This window comes from Aulonocara stuartgranti (assembly GCF_965226115.1).
Source record: "Aulonocara stuartgranti genome assembly, chromosome: 23".
NCBI classification, from domain to species: domain Eukaryota; kingdom Metazoa; phylum Chordata; class Actinopteri; order Cichliformes; family Cichlidae; genus Aulonocara; species Aulonocara stuartgranti.
The window spans coordinates 21,655,001-21,675,797 of record NC_138958.1 but is presented as its reverse complement, the minus strand read 5'-3'; the positions used below and the strand labels follow the sequence as shown (position 1 = coordinate 21,675,797).

Here is a 20,797-nt window from a genome sequence, read left to right as displayed (position 1 = left end):
TCACTCCAGTTCCTCCACCTCCTCGAGCAGCTTGTCCATCGCAATTGCCTGTTTTCTCTGCTAAACATTCAGGAGCAGGTCGGTTCAAAGGTGATGCTTTTCTTTAGTGGTTACACCTGCTGTTAATCAGTTAGTTTAGATTTTAAAATTTGACACTGTAGATTATCTATTTTAATGCTAAATTACACATTCTTGCTGTCCATTCATTTTATATGCTTTTTTGAAGAAAAAAAAATCAGGAAGAAAAATGTTTATTGTTGTTTTTGTAAGATGTCAATTTGTAGTTATTTAGTTATTTTTTTGTCTAAACAGACACAAAGGTCATTCGTGGAATAAGAGTCTTGACAGCAAAAGACAAATTTGGGCCTATTTTGGAAAAACTGCAGCATTTCCAGGATGGGATTGTAACCTCACCTGGACACACAGTACCAACCAAAACATTTACTGCAGTAAAGCCTTTGACTCCAAAACCTCCAACAGTTCCCATACCGCAAAAACGAGGACCTCGGCCTGGGACGCTGCTGCGCCGTGCAAAAGTCGTCCCTATAGACGGTAAGTGGTTTTCCTCAGTAACTGTAGAAGATGCTGAATAATCAAACTTTAAATTAAGAGATTTTTTAAAAAGATTTTAATGAACAATTAATCACTGCATCATGCTTCGAATTAGAAGAAATGACAGTTTCTTTTTACTAACCTCGTTGATTATCAGACAAGAAAGCAGACAGTCAGTGCAGTCAGAATAATCCAAGAGAGAGCAGGGTCAAACTCCCGCCTGTAGCTACACCTGTAGAGAGCCTGTCCCACAGCTTTAGTCTGCTGTCTTCAGACGACTGGTAAGAAACGTAGTAAGGAGACATTAAATACTGCACAGAAACAGTGCTGCATAATGTGGCTGTGTTATTTGTGGTGTTCCTGAAGTCGTGTTCAATGTTGTGTTGTGTAAATAAAGAAATAAAGACAGGGGTTGCAAACTATTCAGTCTCTGGCAAAGCACCACTCGGACATCCTGAAGACTAAACTACATGAAGTGTGTCTGGTCCTCATTGAGGAGGTATTGCACACTTTATGTTTCTTATATGTGTTTCATGCAGCTAGTTTCCCTTCAAGTGCATACTACAGCCTCAACTGATGATTTTCACTCACATTTTAGGTGAAAAACCAACGCTCAGCAATAGCCTTTGAGGCCATACATGCCATCAATGAGCTCTACATTCAGCTCCAGAGAACAATGGACCCAGAAGTTGAAACAACAGGCCGAGCTCTATTGCTGAAGCTTGCAATGACCAACAACAACTTTCTACATCAGGAGGTCAATCTGGCGCTTGATGCCATGGTGGAAAATTGCAGCCATGGACGGATTCTGAGCGCTCTGTTTAACACAGGACTGACGTAAGAGGAGAGAAGAAGCTGTAGTGATTTTATTAGAAGACATGAAAGAGAGATCATGTTCACTGAGTTGTGTGTCTAATATTGTCCTTGCTCAGCCATCGCTGTGTTGCAGTGAGGAATAGCACGGCTCAACACCTGCACCAGCTGGCTGACAAACTTGGAGCAGCCGTCACCCTGAAAACAGGAACCTTCACTGAAAGATTTCTAATTGCTGCCTCTAGAATGGCAGGGGATGCTGCACCTGAAGCCAGGTGGGTACTTTTAAATGGGTTTGAAGTGCATCAATGTTTTATTTTCTGTGAGTTTACACAATTAATGAAAATTAATGACAACTGTAATCTTCCACAGGTACCATGGGCGAACAATCATTGAGAAACTGACCCTTCACAAGGACTTTATGAATTTGTGGGTGAAGATTGTCCCTGAAAAAGACAGGCGTCCTGTGGAGAAGAGCCTGAAAAAGACAGGCGTCCTGTGGAGAAGAGCCTGAAAAAGACAGGCGTCCTGCGAAGAAGAAAGAGCTTAGGGAGTTCCTGTGTGTCCAGTTGACGGACAAGGGGTTGTTTGGTGAGCCGGGTCCTGCGGGGGAGGTTGAGCTGGGGGCTGTTGCTGGTGTTTCTGCCTTACACCTTATTGCGGTTTGCCCTGCTCTGAAGAGAAAAGAAATGACCAGGGAGGGTACATCTCCTTCCCCAATAATCCTTCTACAGACAAACTCTCCTACCTGGGGGGAGGTGATGGCACCCGAAAATGATAAAGTAGATAAGGAGTTTAAGCCGTTTGTGTCAAACGGCTTTGTTTCCTTGATAGGAGAAGATCGGCGGACTCCTGTCAGTATTTTGCGAGACACTGGTGCGAAACAGTCGCTCATTCGTGAGGGGGTCTTACCGTTTTCAGCTCAATCCTGTTGTGGGGCGGATGTGTTAGCCTGGGGAGTTAGGATGTGTGTAATACGGGTTCCTTTACACTTGGTGCAGCTTTCATCTCAGTTTTTGTCTGGTGAGGTTAAGCTTGGGGTGCGACCCCAGTTACCGGTTGCAGGTATTGACATCATCTTGGGAAACGATCTAGCTGGCGGCACAGTTTTTCCGTCGCCAGAAGTAGTTGATATACCACTTACAGATAACAGTGGTTTCGATCGTGCCACATCAAAGGCTGTTCAAACCGTCAGTGTAAAGACATTTAGGCAGAGGAGAGGTGCGAGTGGATCCCAGCAACAGCAGCAGCAGAATAGGAGGCAGCCCAAGGGGACGAGAAGAACAAATATTCAAACCACAAGGGTCACTGAAGCCACCATGCAATCAGACCCAAGTAGAGTCACTTTTCAGGACAGTCAGCAGCAAAATGCTGAAACCAGGCCACCTGCTAGAAAAAGACAAGGACCTCGACGGCACAGGAACCGCAGAAGAGGCCAGCTGATGGTGGCTAATGCTCCATCTCCCATCCCTTAAATTTGACACAGACTTTGATTTTGATTCCTCCAACGCGCAATTCATTAAGGAGGCGCTTGAGAAGAAGTTACAGGAGGGGCTGAATCTAAAAGATGGGAATTCTGAGGGAAGAGAAAAGGTGGGGTTGCAGCTGAGTTCGGGGGAGGATCATTTTGGTCCAAAGTGCTACTATGACAAAGCAAAGTCTTTCTTTGACAACATCTCATCTGATAATGGGCTCAGACTGACGTGGGCAGAGGAGCGAAAGCGCAATCTGGAGACTTTTGGTGTCCCTGGGCGGTTCCTGAGGGGCCAAGGATTCAGAGGTGGACGCCAGTGTTTTGGGGGCGGGTGCAGTGCTCGTGCAGGAGGATGGAAATGGCATTGACCACCCAGTCTGTTTCTTTTCTAGAAAATTTCTAAAACAGCAACCAGCGCCTCATGCGTTGGTCCTTACTCCTACAGGATTTCAACATTGAGATCCGATATATAAGAGCTTAGAGAATGTTATGGCTGATGCCCTCTCTAGGTCGTAAATCAAACATCTTTGTGTGGGGTTGGATGTTTGATTTTTTTTGGGTGGGGGAAACTGTTATGACCCAGTGATGTGTTTGTTGGTGTTGTGCCTCCCACCGGAGGATGGCTGGCGGTATTTTCCCTTTTTTCTCTCCTAGGAGGTGGACACCTGGGCGTGGCTGCTAGGTATCTGGGTGGAGTCTCTACATATCTTCGGACTGGATAATTGATGGACCACCTCCAGTACTTAACGTCCGGATGACAGTCACCTGGGAGTGCTTTTTGGAACCCCGTTGACTCGGTCAGTTGTGTGTTGTGTCATTGTAGTGCAGGCTGTGTGTGTGTCTGTTGCTGGTGTTTTTGCCCCACTGAAAAATCTCCCTTCTCCACCTAGCCCTTCTGCGGAGGAGCTGCGGGTAACGCTGCGCATTAAGGAGGTGGAGCTAAAGAAACAGCAGTTGGAGGTGGAAGCTATGCACTTGAGGATCAGGGCTCACCATCCAGTCACCATCCCCGCAGGCACCCTCCCCGGAGTCATTATCCCCGCAGTCGCCATCTCCGCAGCCACCGGCCTTGATGCCAGGTGGTGGCTTTGATGCGAGTAAACACATCAAAATGGTGCCGGCGTTTCGGGAAACTGAGGTGGATTCGTATTTCACAGTGTTTGAGCGTATCGCAGGTGCGCTGCACTGGCCAAAAGATGTGTGGTCTCTTCTACTCCAATGTAGATTGGTGGGGAAAGCTCAAGAGGTGTGCACCGCTCTTTCTCTGGAGGACAGTTTTGACTATGATATGGTGAAGGCTGCTGTCCTGCGTGCTTACGAGCTTGTGCCAGAGGCTTACAGGCAGAGATTTAGGAATGGGAAAAAATCCGCCAACCAGACCTATGTGGAGTTTGCCAGAGAAAAGAAAACTCTGTTTGATAAGTGGTGTCATGCTACAGCAGTAAAAACCTTGAATGACCTGGGTGAGTTGGTGACGTTGGAAGAGTTTAAAAACCAACTACCAGACACTGTGGTAACCTACTTAAATGAACAGAAGGTTACGACTCTCGCCGCTGCTGCTATACGGGCTGATGAGTTTGTGTTGACACACAAAGTGGTGTTTTCGGTTCCTGCTCACAGTTTTCCGTCTTCCGGTAGCCCGCCCAGATGGTCTCCAAGGGGCACCCGCCGTGCCATCCCCTCATCCATTGAGAACCGCGTGTGTTTTTTTTGCCATGAGCAGGGAGTTGTGTGTTGTGTCATTGTAGTGCAGGCTGGAGTATTCACGTGTACCTCTAGCCTTGCCATGTAAATAATTGTAAATAAGTTAACAAGTGGCGGTCACTTTTTGTTCCTTTGCTGTATAACTTTCATTGTCGCAGCCTAGTAGCCGTGAGAAGCCGTTTTCTTTTGTTGAACAAGTTTTCTCCTGTTTTTCGTTAGATAGTTAGTTAAGTGACTTGTCTTTTGTTTTGGCTTCTTTTTATTTTGGTGTAGGGAAGAGTAGGGATTGTTTTATAGGGAGTTTTGTTTATTGTTTTGGCATTGCTCACTGCCGATGAAAATAAATGGCTGCTTAAATACTTGAAAAAGGTGTCGTTGTTGGGGTTTGTGCGTGGGTGGGAAGTGAGTGGGGCAAACTATTTGTTACGTTTATTTACTTGCCGGGACCAGAACGTAACAAGAGCCTGAAAAAGGCTAATAATTACAGGCAGCAGGTCAGCATCCAGACTAGGCTCTCCTCTCCAGCAGGGCCTGGGTTCCCCAGATGTGACAATGCAAGTCCTGACGAGTACAGAGGAGAAGAGTGGCTGCTACAGTAGCAGCAGCACTCTGAGGCTAAGCTGGGAAAGTCGTTGGAGGTTCAACCATCATGACCACAGACAGTCCCAGTCGCTCTGCGGGAGTAAACTTCTCCATCTTCAGGACTACAAACTATTTCTCTGAAGGACAATATTATTTAGATTTACATTAATTATTATTACATCATTCTTATTATTACATTATTTGTATTATTTCATTATTATTATCACATTTTTAAGATCCTGAATGGACAATGAATGAATAAATCCCTTTTTTTTCATCTGAATTAAAACGGCACTTTGGTTGCACATATACAGTTTCTGTTTTTCTGGCAACAAATATTAATACATTCTTAGTTCTCTTGTTTTCATTTTTAACCCATGATTTTGAATTTTTATCAGGATTCAAAGTCATTTTTATAACATAAAGAAATATTAAATAAATACTAGAAAGCGAAAATTTCAGAAAAATTTTTAAGTCTGCCTATGCTGCTGCTAATCAGTGTAGTTTGCCATTCATACGGCTACAGAGAGCAAAACTCAGCAGAGCAGCCATTCTCCACCATGAACTATGGTAAAAACAAACACCGCTCGCGCCTCACAGATGACAGCTTACAGTTTTGTGTAAAGATGAGGTGACTTCGTACAGCCCCGATTTGCAGACGCTGTGCACAGAGGTTCATGAGCAGAAGTCCCATTGTACCACGGCAGACCCAACAATGTTTGCATGAACACGCTTTGAAGCATTACGTTATGGACCACTTTTCACACATGGTTGGTGTACCCACACAGCCGGCTGTAGCTTTTCAACTCACAGCCCAACACACACCAAAAAAAAACCAGCCGAGAGAGCACAGACTTTACGCCCGTGGGTCCACCTCCCCTGCAGCGGCACTGCAGACCACGCCCTGCCACACACATCAAACACGTAAAATAAATATTTATGCACTTTTGCATTCACTTTTTGTTTTTTGTTATTTTTACACAGTGTTCTGAATGATTAACAATGGTCTACAGCCAATCTTGTGTATTATTATACAAACTTTGGTTGTAAGATTCAGATAACTATTTAATAAAAGGTAAATATTTTATATGAGAGCAAGAAAGAAAAGTATATCTTTGTGTCCCCCTCTCCCTGTTAATGCCCTACCTGGCCCCCTGGCAAAAGCTTTGCTAGATCCGCCCCTGCACAGTTACCAGCTGTCAGCTACACAAAAAAAGGAGCTTGGTGTTATTTGTCTCTCAGAAACAGTTGATAACTTTCCTTCAACTCATTCATGTCACCTAAAAGGTAAACCTGTTTCTCCATCACCAGTTCAGCTCTGATGATTCAGTAAGGACATCTCCTGGTTTCGACCAGCCCTTTTTTACAGCTGTGGCTCCAGCAAACATCAGCTGATACTAGAAATTAAAATTAAATGAATTCTAACAACAGCTGATCAAGCTTAACCGTGCTGCTGTTGTTTAGCGCAATGAACAAACGAGAGAAAAGCCGATCATTGATCAGTTTCATGATTGAAGTTTCAACAGGCGAGAGAATGACAGGGGAGGCTGTCATAAAGTTCAACATCAGTAACTTAGGTGCACACAGCTGTCGTGCTAGCTAGCACGCAGAACGAGTTATTGTAACTGTCAGCACAACGAAAATAAACTACACCTAAACTCGGTTTATATCTGACCCAAATAGAGTGCAGTTCGTAACTTCTTACCTGAAATTCAGTTCACCTCACGCTCGGACCGGCAGCAGCCTGCTTCTCCTGCCTTCGGTTTCCCTTATCCACGATTGAGCTCCACGTTAGCCACCACCGGTCGATCGGCGGCCGCCTCGCCACCGGTGTATGTGTCTTTCCCTGCATAGGAGGGTTAGTGGTTAATGTGCTGCCCATTGTGTTGGATTGTCAATGCAACCCTCTTCTCCCACTCTTCACACACTGATAGCAACACCGCAGGAGAAATGCCAGCACAGGCATCCAGTATCCATAGTTTCAGGTGCTGCACATCTCGTATCTTCACACCATAGACAATTGCCTTCAGATGACCCCAAAGATAAAAGTCTAAGGGGGTCAGATCGGGAGATCTTGGGGGCCATTCAACTGGCCCATGACATGACCAATCCACTTTCCAGGAAACTGTTCATCTAGGAATGCTCAGACCTGGCACCCATAATGTGGTGGTGCACCATCTTGCTGGAAAAACTCAGGGAACGTGCCAGCTTCAGTGCATAAAGAGGGAAACACATCATCATGTAGCAATTTCAAACATCCAGTGGCCTTGAGGTTTCTGTAGCCAAGTACAGGATAGGGTAGGGGAAATTAAAGTAAGATGGAGAGAATGGGCCAATAGCTAGATTCGTAGGAGGGATAAAGTGAGTTGCGTGGAGAAGAATGACTGGAGCCACAGGTAAAGTTGCTATGAATTGTATTAAACTATTTAGCAACAATTTAACAGCATTTCATGAACAGGAATGAAAACATAAAATAAAATACAGTGACAGCAATAATAATAACAGTCAGAATCCTATCTCAGCTCAGATATGTCAGTCTTGCCGGCTTAATAGTCAGTGTTCAGTCAAGTCAAATCCAATAGGTCAAAAGTTTGTGATTGGTGCGATTTCGTCCTACCGCACTGTTGCAATTGTTCGTGAGAGAAGAGCAACCTGATTTATAAATGTATTTATATAGCACATTTAAAACAAGAACCGTTGACCAAGGTGGTGTACAATTAAGATAATTGAGAGAAATAAAAACAAAGGGAGACATGATAAGAGTTAAGAAAAAGAATCATAAAATTAGAAGATTTGAGTAAGAAATAAGATAAATAAAAGTAATACAAGCTCATTCTGATTTAAAAGTCAAGGATTAAAACTGGGTTTTCAGACGGGTTTTAAAAGTGTCCAATGTTCAATGACTAAAATTTACAGCTGACTACATGGACAAGCTAAATGTCTTCTGGAGAATTTTTTATGGTCAGATCAGACAAAGATGGAATTATTCGGACACAATGATGAGTATGTTTGGGTGAGAAAAGTCAATTGGACCTAAGAACTGTCATAAATCATGCTCTGGGGCTGATTTGCTGTGAAATTCTTTGAAAATGTGTGGGTTAAGTCCATATCAGGAAACTCTTGGCATTTGCATTTCTACCAAAGAGAGTCTCTGCAAATATCTAGCCAGAGTTCAAAAGCTTGCTGATCAAAAGGAAACTTGCCAGAAGAGACATTTATTAGTGGCGTGCATGTTTATATTTGAGCCTGTATGTAAACTTGACTACGTTTAGAGAAAAACCTAAATAAGTTCAAAGTTGTGCACCCAATTCTTATTTTTTTTAAAGTCAGTAAAGATGCATGATGTGCAGTTTACCCCACCCTGAAAAAAAAAGCAGTTACAACACCAGTTTAAAGATATTTACAACATTACAGTGAGCTTCACTTCCAATTGAATGTCTACTGGTAAACAATGTCTCTCACCTGCTGAAAGAGGTGGGGGAAAACCTGAAGGATGAGAAATTCAGCGTCAGAATTCAGAAATGAAAGTGAGAGATACACCTGAGCAAAAATCTATTTCTCTTTAAAAGAACCTAAAACTTTACTCATTGAGTCTTTTGCTACAACACAGCAGGGCTTCTGTCCAACACAGCTTATACAGGTGACCATGATCAGGCTGTTTTAAATGTCTACATTTAAACTCTCCTCTTTCACAGTTTAGGAATCAAACATCAAATACAAAAACAACCCTACACCCACTTCTGTGACAAACATGAGTTTTCTTATTTGGACAACTCTTTGGTAATCTTGAGCTGTGATTGGCTGAAAACTGATAAACTTTGTTGTTTCTTTGGTTGTTGAACCATGTGAACCGATACAGTGTATTGTAAATTATTAGAATTAAATAAACCATTAAAATAAATGTAGTAAGATGTGACACAAAACTCTAGATGGATGACATTCCACTGATGAAAGTTGGATGTTAATGAAGGATGAAACTAAAAGCATGTGTAACAATAGAAATTCACTTGAGCGGAATCAGTTTCTTTTCAAAGGAACATTAAACTGAGCTCACTGATCCTTTCATATCAGCACAGCAGAGCTTCTCTCCAACACTGGTGAGTACAGATGATCATGATTGAACTGTTTAAAAGTCTAAATGTGGATCATCCTCCACAGACAATGAAGTTTACAATTAAATCTCTAATCTCAGGGTTAACTGGATCCATCAGGTTTTCCTCAACAACACAGCAGAGTCTTTACAAACATTGGTAAGTGAACTCATGACACTCACTTTCACAGCAACTTGTTCATTCACATTGTTTTAAATTTTAAGGGGTGAGAGTTTCTTTGACTTGTATTGTAAAGACACATACGTTGTGGACTTTTTGGTCAGACTTTCTGACATGGGCGGTATCTTGGTGATGGGATCCAGTGGTTGGCCAGATGCCTATTTTGCTTAGAGGGCCTTCTCATGTGGACCTCCCTAACTACCAACATGCAAGATGTTGTAGTGAGGAAACAGTAATCTTATCTTTGACAGCAGATGATTTATGGTAGTTGGTAACCCAGTAAAGACTTTAATGGGGAAAGACCAGTAGAGAGAGCAGTGGAAGTCATGTGTGTATTTGATCAGGACAGTTTGAAGCTCAGGAGGACTGGTTAAAGGAGGCAAAACACCAAAGGGCAGCTTATACCTCTTGGTTAGCTTTCTCCATTGCCCGGTGGTCTGGGGATAGAAATCAGAAGAGAGACTAACTTGAGCTCTCAGGGGCATTCACACTGATGACATTCAACATCATCCCTTCGATTTCTATCTTCAAACAGATCTAAGACTAAAAGAACAGTGTGATACTTTTTATTTAGAGCAGTGTGACATGTGAACTTTGGGATCACAGGGATTAATTTCACATACACTGACTTTATTATTTCAAACTTTCATCATGTTTATCTTGACTATCCAGCACTGGAAAAGGAGACATAAGACAGAAAGGAAGAAAAAGCAGAACAAGTCTTCTTTAAATATGATTAAAACTGAATTTAAAATAAAAACATTTTCTTTTCTTTCTCACTCAGTGCAGATATGTCTGCTGCCAGCTGTCTTTTATCTGAAGATCAGTCTCTGTGCTCCATCTGTCTGAATGTCTTCACTGATCCAGTCTCCACACCATGTGGACACAACTTCTGCAATATCTGCATCAGTCAACACTGGGATATCAGTGAGAGGTGTCAGTGTCCTGTGTGTAAAAAGGCATTTGAAGTCAGACCTGAGCTGCACATCAACACTTTCATCTCTGAGATGGTTTCTCAGTTCAGACATGAAACTCAGCAGAAAGTCAGCAGCAGCAGCTCAGAGCAACAAGCTGCCAAACCAGGAGAAGTTCCCTGTGACATCTGCACTGGAACCAAACTGAAGGCCCTGAAGTCCTGTCTGGTGTGTCTGGCCTCCTACTGTCAGACTCACCTGGAGCCTCACCTGACAGCTTCACGGCTGAAAAGACATCAGCTGATCGATCCTGAGGAGAACCTGGAAGGCAGGATGTGTATGAAGCATGATAAACCTCTGGAGCTGTTCTGTAAGAACGATCAGACATGTGTCTGCATGCTCTGCTGTGTTTTTGACCACAAGACTCATGAGTTTGTTCCTCTGAGAGAAGAATATGAAGGAAAGAAGGCAGAGCTGGGGGAGACTGAGGCTGAAATTGAACAGATGATCCAGAAGAGACGACTGAAGATTCAGGAGATCAAAGAGTCAGTGAAGATGAGTAAAGATGCTGCAGACAGAGAGAAAGCAGAAGGTGTTCAGGTCTTCACTGCTCTGAAGGAGTCTGTTGACAGACGTCTGAACGAGCTCATAAAGGAGATTGAAGATAAACAGGAAACAACAGAGAAACAGGCTGAAGGTTTCATCACAGATCTGGAACAGGAAATCTCTGAGCTGATGAAGAGAAGCTCTGAGGTGGAGCAGCTCTCACGCTCTAAAGATCACCTCCACCTCCTCCAAGGCTTCTCATCCCTGAAAGCTGCTCCAACCACCAAGGACTGGACAGAGGTCAGTATCCATCCACCATCATATGAGGGGACTGTGGTGAGAGCTGTGGGTCGGCTGAAGGAGACTCTCAGTAAAGACATGAAGAAGCTGTTTGAGGCTGAGCTGAAGAGGGTCCAGCAGTATGCAGTGGATGTGACTCTTGATCCTGATACAGCACATCCTTATCTCATCCTGTCTGATGATGGAAAACAAGTACACTGTGGTGAAGAGGAGAATGATCTTCCAGACAACCCAGAGAGATTTTCTGTGGAGCGTCTTGTTTTAGGAAAGCAGAGTTTCTCTTCAGGCAGATTGTACTTTGAGGTTCAGGTTAAAGAAAAGCCTGACTGGGTTTTAGGAGTGGTCAGAGAGTCAGTCAACAGGAAGGAAGTCATCACACTGAGTCCTGCGAATGGTCTCTGGACAGTAGGAGCATATGAAAACATTTGTGGAGCTCTTGAAGATCCCACAGTCCCACTCTCTCTTCAGCGTGGTTCTGAGAAGGTGGGGGTGTTTGTGGATTATGAGGAGGGTCTGGTCTCCTTTTATGATGTAGATGATGTAGATGATGTAGATGTGATCTACTCCTTTACTGGCTGGTCCTTCACTGAGAAACTCTACCCATTGTTCTGTCCCAAAGTTAATGTTGATAATGATGATGAGAACAGTTGTGGTAAAAAAATTAAACCTCTGATCATCTGTCCTGTCAATCAGTCAGTCTGATAGTTTACCATGTGGAAACTGGACCATATACAGAATCATCTCAACCTTTCAGCGGACACAGAAAAGAAGTCATAAAAAACATAACTGAGAAAACTGCAGCTGCTGATCATGATCATGATATACAGTTGGAAGCTGCAAATTAATCCAGTAAGCGGAGTCGAGTCAGTTGAGTTTTTGTTAAACTGTTTTCAAGTTGAAAAAATGATTACAACATAACAAAATAGAAACTCTCCTTTTCTTTTGCTTTCAGTGTTCAAAGGCACAGACATTAAAGCATATACTGTACACACGTTTGAGGAAACATGTTAATATTTTATTATTTTCATTCACCTTTTCTTAAATATCAAAATCAGGATTTCAGAAAATATTTTCTAATATGTACACCATGCTTTTTCAGAATACAATAAATACAATTCTAAACTTTTATTTCTTCTTTGAAGAGAATCAGCCGATGAACTTCAGCCTTTTTACCTCTGAAGTGACAGCAAGACCAGTTCTTTTAGAAAGACCCACATTTACGCCAGTAGCATGAAATCTATCATACATGTCATAAATAAATTTGGAAAATGCAATTCTTTAGTTACATCTAGTCAGCTAAGTTTTCATTATTTTTTCTCTCTGATGTTCAGCCCGGATTAAGACGACAAAAATGCAGCACTTTAAGTGAAAATGCAGCAGAGGGCGCTCTTAGCCAGGCCCACTCTGTTCTTTATTTAAAACATTTAAATCATTGTGTGTGTTTGATTAGTGATTATTCAGCTCATCAGAGCTGCTTCAGTGTTTCACTCTGTTTTTTTCTTTATTCCAGCTTCACTGTGCAGCACATGTTGGCTTTATTTCGGAATTAATTTCTCTTCTCCTCTAAGACATCTTTGAACTAGTTTTTGTGTTTGTCATGGTTTATGTCCTAGTTCTATATTAGTTTTTCTTCAGCTCAGTTTTCCGCTGTATAGTCTCTGTCTTTCAGCCTTCCCGGTCACAAACCCATGACTGTCTGTTTTCTCCCTAGTCCCAGTGTCAAGCCCACGTGTCTTAGTCATGCTCTCAGTGTTTGTACTTCCTGCTTTGTTAATCTTCCATCTCATGTGTATTCTGTTCAGTTTTGCTTCCCCTGCATCGTCATTCAGTTTAGTGTCAGCTGTGTTCCCACCTGTGGCCTGTTCCCTTGTCGTCCTCTTTGTGTGTATATTTGGTAGCAGCAGCAGTGGGTTTCCAGGCCAATTAAGGAATTGAGAAGATGTCTACCTGAGCAAAGAGGGGGCTTGTTCCAGAATGTGAAGCAGATGATTTACAAGATGGCAGCAACCAACAAGGGGCAATAGGTGGCCATATTGCTGGACAAGAGAATGTGGCTGAATTGTCCAAACTTTTACAAACTCTGATGTAACAGCAGGCTGAACGCGATTCTAAACTGGAGCAAGAGCACAAGCGCCAGGAGGATAGATGGAGGCAAATCCGGCATCAGTTTGCCCAGCTTCAACAGCAGGTGCAGCATGGCAATCTAGAGCATCAGTTACTTGAAGTACAAGCATCTACATCGGCTTCTTCGAGAGCACCTACTCCAGAACCATCTGCCAGCACACAAGAATCAAATAGGCTTGACTTGGAGCCGGTACATCAACGCAGTGAGGCACAGCTTTCAACACTGGTTAGACAATCAGGCTGGAAGGGGCCAAAAATGCAACCTTACAATGAAGGTGAGGACATTGAACATTATTTAATCACCTTTGAAAGAATTGCTCATGCTTGCCAGTGGCCGCAAGATGAGTGGGCTCTTCACCTAGCACCACTGCTAGCTGGTAAAGCACATTCCGCTTATGTAGCCATGGATATTGATGACACTATGGACTATGCAAAAGTAAAGTGTGCTGTCTTGCAGAAATATGAAATAAGTGTTGACACCTATCGAATGAGGTTTCATTCTAGTACCTTTGGAGCAGAGGAAATACCAAAGGAGCTGCAGGTCCGCCTAAAGGAGTTGTACATCAAGTGGATGAATCCTGAAACAAAGACAAAGGATCAAATTGGAGACGCCATCATCATGGAACAGTTTCTCAAGGTTCTGAATCCTGATCTTCAGACATGGGTTAAGGAACGTAACCCAAAGACTTCCAAGGAAGCAGCAGAACTGGCTGAAGCTTTCTTAGCAGCTTGTCGACCATCAAAAGACTTCACACCAGTTAAGTCAAATTCCAACATGCCATTGAACAAGTTAGGTGGTGGCACTGACTTGAAAGTTAAGCACACAAGACAGAACTGGTATAACTCAGATCCTGCCAGATCTGAGACAAAAAATAAAACCAATAAAGCATGTCATTTGTGTGGTCAAATAGGTCATCTTAAAGCTCAGTGTACAAAGATGTCTGTTAGTAAAAATTACATGTGTTCTGTTAGACAAACTGAAGTCAGTGAGGATCACAAAAATTAAATTGAATGTCAGCAACGTGAACCATCAATTGGGGTATTTGTTGAAGACAAACCCTGTGTAGCTCTGTTCGATTCAGGAAGTAATCGCTCTCTGGTTAGACAAGACAGTCTTCCTAGGGATGTGATCTTTTCAGGAGCAACAGTGGATGTGTGCTGTATTCATGGTGATAAGGTATCATACCCAGTTGCTGAAGTTGCAATTGAAGTAGAAGGCTAGTGTTACACTCTTTCAGCGGGAGTGCTGCAAACTCTGCCTTATCAAGTGGTGTTGGGCCGTGATCTCCCTGTACTCACAGAGCTAATAGCCAAGCATTCCTGTCAGACTGAAACCGTTGAAAGTCTGTTGGCAGTCACAAAGTCAAAAGCTAAGGAGCAACAGGTTAATGTTTTGGGCTGGAATGAATTACCTTTTGCAAATGAGGATGCACCATTGGACGAGTCTAGTACTCGTTCTAAACAAAAAAAGAGCAAGAGACAGAGAAGACATGAAAAGGTGAAGGGAACAAGAATAGCTGAACACATTTTAGATCCTTTAAAGACTGAGTCTCTCCCCAGTGCTAGTCTGGTTGCTAGGCTTCAGAAAGAGGATCTAACACTGAAACCATTGTTTTCTAAATGTGTTCCAGAGTCAACTACAGTTGAGGGAAGGCAGGAAGTGTTTGTGGTTAAGGGAGATTTGTTGCATCGACGTAGCAAGATTGGTGACCAGTTGGTGATCCCCCAGAGTTTGAGATCTACCATTTTGAAAATGAGTCATTCGATTCCCTGGGCAGGACATTTGGGACAATCTAAAACATTTTCTAGAATGATTCCCAGATTTTACTGGCCCCAACAGTTCAGTGATACGGTACAATACTGTAAAGCTTGCCCACAGTGCCAGTTAACAGCTCCAGGCAGGAAAGCAGATAGAGCTCCGCTTATCAGTATGCCCATCATTGATACACCCTTTTCACGCATTGCCATGGACATTGTTGGCCCACTAGAACAGAGTAAAGCAGGTCACAAGTACATACTTGTAGTTTGTGACTATGTCACAAAATATCCTGAAACTTTCCCCCTGAAGAAAATAAAGGCTCGTCAGATTGTTAACTGCCTGATTCAGTTGTTTTCCAGAGTAGGTATCCCAAAAGAAATCATCACAGATCAGGGTACAAATTTCACTTCCAAGATGCTCAAAGAAGTATACAGTTTGTCAGGGATCCAGGGTGTCAAGACCAGTCCCTATCACCCACAGACGGATGGCCTTGTGGAGTGATTTAACAAGACCTTAAAATCAATGCTCAGGAAATTTGTGAATGAAACAGGGTCAGATTGGGACCAATGGCTCCCATTTTTGTTATTTGCCTACCGAGAGGTTCCACAAAGTTCTACTGGGTTTTCACCATTCCAGCTACTTTATGGGCATCCTGTCAGAGGTCCAATGGATGTTCTGAAAGAAGCTTGGGAGGGTTCGATGTCAGAGCAGAGGTTTAGTGAACTCTCACATGTCCTCAAAATGAGAGACAAGCTAGAACATTTCCAAGAACTTGCTAATAACAATCTGGCCCATGCGCAACAGCAGCAAAAACAAAGATATGATAAAGTGTCAAGAAGAAGAGTCTTCCGTGAGGGACAGAAAGTTCTTCTACTGTTGCCAACTTCTGAGAGCAGTCTTCTTGCAAAGTGGCAGGGGCCATATGAAATCACAAAGAAGACAGGCCCAGTCACATATGAGCTTCATTTACCAGCTCGTCGAAAGAACCATCAAGTGTTCCACGTCAATCTTTTGAAAGAGTGGACTGACCAGCCACAGGACTCAACATCCATGTGGGCATGTACAGTTGTGGATGAGGAAGAGCCTCGGGAGCAGTACTTCCCTTCTTCAGCTGTCAAAACTGTGTTTCCAGACTTAAACCATCTGCCTTTGGAAAGACGTCAGGAGGTGCAATCGCTTATGACCAAGGAACTCTTCAGTCTAAAGCCAGGTCGTACACACCTCATTGAACACAAAATCACTTTGCATTCTCCAGACCAACAGCCAATTAGAGATACCACTTGCTGTATCCTAGCTAAGCTATTGCCTGAGTTGAAAAGTGAGTTGGAGGAGATGCTGGCTGCAGGAATCATTGAGCCATCGCACAGTGAGTGGTGTAGCCCTGTTGTGCTTGTACCAAAGAAAGATGATCCTAAGCTTAGATTTTGTGTAAACTTTTCTAAGTTAAATTCTGTGTCTGCTTTTGATCGTTATCCAATGCCAAGGGTTGATGAACTAATTGATCATTTGGGAAATGCTAAATTTCTGACTACCCTTGACCTCTGTAAAGGTTATTGGCAGGTTCCCTTGACAGACTCATCTAAGGACTTAACAACATTGAGAGTGCCGAGTGGACTGTTTAGATTCACAGTGATGCCCTTTAGTTTGAATGGAGCACCAGCTACATTCCAAAGGTTGGTGGATCGAGTGTTGAAGGGTGCAGAACAATATGCAGCGGCCTACATTGATGACAGCGGCCCACTGTAAACAACAATGGTACATTGTTGTTTACAGTGGTACACGGGAAGATCATCTGAAACATCTTGCTGATGTGTTTCGACGTATCACGAATGCTGGACTTGTCATAAATGCCAAGAAATGTCACATCGCCAAGCCCGAGGTGCAGTACCTGGGTTATGTAATAGGGGGTGGAGGCATTCGCCCTCAGGTTGGGAAAGTGGATGCAGTTGCTGCAGCACTCTTGCCAAACACAAAGAAAAGGTTGAGATCATTTTTGGGATTAGTAGGTTGGTACCGTCGACTAATCAAGTGGTCGACTTTATTGACTGACATGACAAGAAAATCTAGTCCTACAAAGATCAGGTGGACGAAAGATGCTGAGAATGCATTTAATGATTTGAAAGACTGTGTCAGAAACCTGTTTTGCAGTGTCCAGATTTTAACCTTCCCTTCACAGTACAAACAGATGCCTCTGAGGTGGGTCTGGGAGCTGTTTTACTGCAAGGAGATGAAGGGCAGCAGTTGCCTGTCCAGTACATCAGTTGAAAACTTCTTCCAACGGAAATGAGGTATTCGACCATTAAAAAGGAGGCATTGGCGATTAAATGGGCTCTAGACACCTTACGATATTATCTCGTTGGGAAAGAGTTTGTTCTTGAGACTGATCATCGTGCTTTGCAATGGATTCATAATATGAAAGACACTAATGCCAGGATAACAAGATGGTATTTATCTCTCCAGCCTTTCCGTTTCCAGGTCCAGTATAGACCCGGACATAAGAATGTCATTGCTGATTTCCTGTCCCGTGACTCAGAGGAGTAATGGTCTTGGGGGGGGGGAGTGTGACAAAGTGGGTGAGAAGATCATTTGTCTATATTCTTAGTTAACATTCTTGTTTTGATTTAACCATATTTCACATGTAATCTGCAATAGGCAAACATCTACTATCCCGGGTTTGTTTATGTTTTGCACTTTTACAGATTATATAATATAACATCTTGGTTTAAATCAATTCCTACAAGTTTGTTAAGTTAACATGTTCTTTATTTCAACTGTTAATTTGTATTGTTTAGAACTTACCTTACCTACCTGTCTTCCAGAAACCAAAGGAGGAAATGTAGTTTTACTTCCTGCTTTATACCTTCTGGGTTCATCTGAGGTCACAGGAAGAGACTAAGTGCAGAAGGGGAAGAACTCTTATAATTTAATAAAGTTGATTTTAGAGGGTTTATGAAGAAATAGATTTATTGTTGTAATATGTATTGATTACACCACAGAGTTTGTTGCCAGTAAAGAGGAGTAGTAGAGGTTTGAATATAATCATGTTCATCTTACCTACATACTGAATGGAATAGTCCAGAGGAGAAATTGTTTGGTTAAGTGGACTATTTAAGCAGAAGAACTCAGGTGTTTCAAGAGAAAGGTTCAGGTCAGTGTAGCTGTGTGCAGTTTGACCTTAATTTCCGTTGATTTAAGGCAAGGCAAGGCAAGTTTATTTGTATAGCACAATTCAACAACAAGGTGATTCAAAGTGCTTTACAGAGACATTAGAAACAAGAACAAATAAAAAGCATGATTTAAAATTGATTAAAACAAGCAAATAAACTAACTAACTAATTAACAAACAAACAAACAACAGTATATAAAATCAAAACAGATAAAATCAGAACAGTAGATAAAATCAGTAGTTAAATGTAAGTTTTGAAATTTAAGCTTAAAGTGTGGATTTGGTGCTTTATTCAAATGCAGCTGAGAACAGGTGAGTCTTCAACCTGGATTTAAATAAACTGAGTGTTTCAGCTGATCTGAGGCTTTCTGGGAGTTTGTTCCAGATATAAGGAGCATAAAAGCTGAATGCAGCTTCTCCGTGTCTGGTTCTGACTCTGGGAACTGATAAAAGACCGGATCCAGATGACCTGAGGGATCTGGATGGTTCATACTGGGTCAGGAGGTCATTGATGTATTTTGGTCCTAAACCATTCAGAGCTTTATAGGCCAGCATCAGAACTTTAAAGTCTATCCTCTGACGGACAGGCAGCCAGTGTAAGGACCTCAGAGCTGGACTGATGTGGTCCACTTTTTTGGTCTTAGTGAGGACTCGAGCAGCAGAGTTCTGAATGAGCTGTAGTTGTCTGACTGATATTTTAGGTAGACCTGTAAAGATGCTGTTACAGTAATCAAGCCTACTAAAGATGAATGCATGGACTAGTTTTTCCAGGACATCAGATCTTTTATCCTTGATATATTCTTGAGGTGATAGTAAGCTGACTTTGTTATTGTCTTAATGTGTTTTTCTAAGTTTAGGTCTGCATCCATCACTACACCCAAATTTCTCGCCTGGTTTGTGGTTTTTAGATGTATAGATTGAAGTTCTCTGGTGACCTGTAATTGTTTTTCTTTGGCGCCAAAGACTATTACCTCAGTTTTGTTTTTGTTTAGCTGGAGAAAATTGTGGCACAACCAGTCATTGATTTCCTCAATGCATTTACCAAGAGCCTGTACAGGGCCTTGGTCTCCTGGTGACATTGTGATATATATTTGTGTGTCATCTGCATAGCTGTGATAGTTTATTTTGTTGTTGTTTATAATCTGTGCCTGTGGGAGCATGTAGATGTTAAACAGAAAGGGTCCCAAGATGGAACCTTGGGGAACTCCACATGTGATACTTGTCTGCTCAGATGTGAAGTTACCTATTGATACAAAGTATTTCCTGTTTTCTACGTATGTTTTGAACCAGTTTAGTACAGTTCCTGAAAGACCTGTCCAGTTCTCCAGTCGTTTGAGTAATATGTTGTGGTCAACTGTATCAAATGCTGCACTGAGATCCAGTAAAACTAGGACTGACATTTTTCCACTGTCTGTATTCAGACATATATCATTAAACACTTTGGTCAGAGCGGTTTCAGTGCTGTGGTTCTGTCTAAAACCTGACTGGAAGGCATCGTAGCAATTATTCTGTTTTAAGAAGTAACTGAGCTGTTGAGAAACTGCTTTTTCAATGATCTTACTTAAAAATGGGAGATTTGAGATCGGCCTGTAGTTGTTCAGTTATGTTTATTTGAACTGAGTTAATTATAGAGTTGAGTTTCTTATTTGTTTCTTTGTAAATATTGTTTGGTTCACAAAATGGTGAATAAATCACTTGCTACACTGGACAGCATCAGTCTCCTGCACTTCTTTGACCGCTTAAGTCAAGTTCTACCACAAAGCCCTAAATTTGCTAAGAACTGCACATTTTTCAGGATTCTATTACTGAACTGTGATGCAGTCATGCAGGAACAATGGATGCAGGCAATCCAGAAGTTCCTTTGGTTGTTATAAGGTCATTATTCCCCATTGTATTTCATATTTGAAATGTAGCAATGAAAGCACTATTGGGGGATGCTCAGAGGAAGAAGAGAGTGGCTGGCACAAAGAAATGTCATTTGTCAATCTCATTTTGTTTTCCATGATTTAATTCCCAGTTTTGATTGGGTCTTCCTTTGTTATTTGTAATTAGTTATTGTTTATACTTGATCCCCTGGGTTTGAATTTTCCTGCCATCCTGTTTTCCCTGTGGCTGTGAAGTCTGTGTTTCTGTGTTTGATGTTCCCATGTTTAATTCTTTCCTGTTTTATTGCGATAGTCTCTTGTGTTGTGTGCATTGTATTTAGCTTTGCTTTCCCTGTCTTTAATTTCAGAGGTGTTCTTTGATGATCCCCATTTTCCTACTTACCTTGTTTCTATTTATATCCTTTGTCTCCCCTCAGTTCTTTGTTGGGAAGAAAAGGAAAAAGGATACAGTCATTTCATTGCTCAGACATGGGCATACTGATATAAATAGGAGATTACTCATAATAGAAAAACACCACGCAGGAATCTTAGTAATGAAAATTAAACCGAACCTTATTGATTCCTTCCAAACAACGAAAGAAGTTAGAATTAAGATCTTGGGCCATATTCCATTTTGTAAGACAGAGTAATTTCTTTGGTAGCATTTGAGGGGTTTCTGTCTTCTCCACACTCCATACCAGTTGGTGGTCGTAATGCACAATTTTTC

At 42.2% G+C, this 20,797-nt stretch overlaps 1 protein-coding gene, 1 long non-coding RNA gene and 1 pseudogene across 4 annotated transcripts in view; 2 read left to right on the top strand and 1 right to left on the bottom strand.

The window, feature by feature from the left end:
• Nucleotides 1-20,797, bottom strand: part of LOC309700900 — a 447,937-nt gene that overhangs the window by 15,860 nt on the left and 411,280 nt on the right. The gene's annotated exons all lie outside the window — the stretch shown is intronic.
• Nucleotides 2,055-5,011, top strand: LOC309700878 (annotated as a pseudogene). The gene has a single exon. The product of its transcript is annotated as an uncharacterized misc_RNA (transcript).
• Nucleotides 10,188-20,797, top strand: part of LOC309700871 (E3 ubiquitin-protein ligase TRIM21-like) — a gene marked incomplete at its 5' end in the record, with an annotated part of 36,937 nt that continues 26,327 nt past the window's right edge. Inside the window, one exon of the mRNA XM_082524762.1 lies at nucleotides 10,188-11,691. Coding sequence (XP_082380888.1) covers nucleotides 10,188-11,691 — 1,504 coding nt within the window. The remainder of the gene's footprint in view (nucleotides 11,692-20,797) is intronic.